Below are 434 nucleotides of genomic sequence, written 5' to 3'. Positions count from 1 at the left end.
TTTTTTTCTTTTTTTCGCTTTAACTAATACATCCCAAACAAGCATGCATGCATGCATGCATGCATGCATGCATGGATGCATGGATGCATGCATATATTTGTGTGTTTTAGGTTTTGGTATAAATTTTTGAACGATATAGGTGTGGTTCCATACAAAGAACCATTCAAGCGTTTGGTTTGTCCGGGGGTACTGCTGGGGGCCCCCCGGCATTTCTTGCTGCGGCGGGTGAGGGGGGGGGCCCCCGTAGATGCAACAGAAGTTCAACTGTACCCTGCTGCTGTTCGAAAGCTCACTGCTGCTGCTGCTGCTGCTGATGCTGATGCTGATGCTGAGATAGACACGGAAGATGAAACAACAGCAGCAGCAGCAGAAACAGCAGCAGCAGAAAAAGAAACAGAAACGCTATCGACAGCAGATGCAGCAGCACCAACAAC

At 48.2% G+C, this 434-nt stretch overlaps 1 protein-coding gene across 1 annotated transcript in view; it reads left to right on the top strand.

Moving 5' to 3' along the window:
* EMH_0014560 (leucyl-tRNA synthetase, putative) overlaps nucleotides 1–434 on the top strand; it is a gene marked incomplete at both ends in the record, with an annotated part of 5929 nt that overhangs the window by 5017 nt on the left and 478 nt on the right. The window contains one exon of the mRNA XM_013500156.1: nucleotides 140–434. Within this exon, the coding sequence (XP_013355610.1) occupies nucleotides 140–434 (295 nt within the window). The remainder of the gene's footprint in view (nucleotides 1–139) is intronic.

Source organism: Eimeria mitis, genomic scaffold (genome assembly GCF_000499745.2).
Source record: "Eimeria mitis Houghton genomic scaffold, Emh_scaff508, whole genome shotgun sequence".
Classification (NCBI taxonomy): Eukaryota; Apicomplexa; class Conoidasida; order Eucoccidiorida; family Eimeriidae; genus Eimeria; species Eimeria mitis.
The sequence above is the reverse complement of the archived record's forward strand: the minus strand, read 5'-3'. Positions and strand labels throughout refer to the sequence as shown.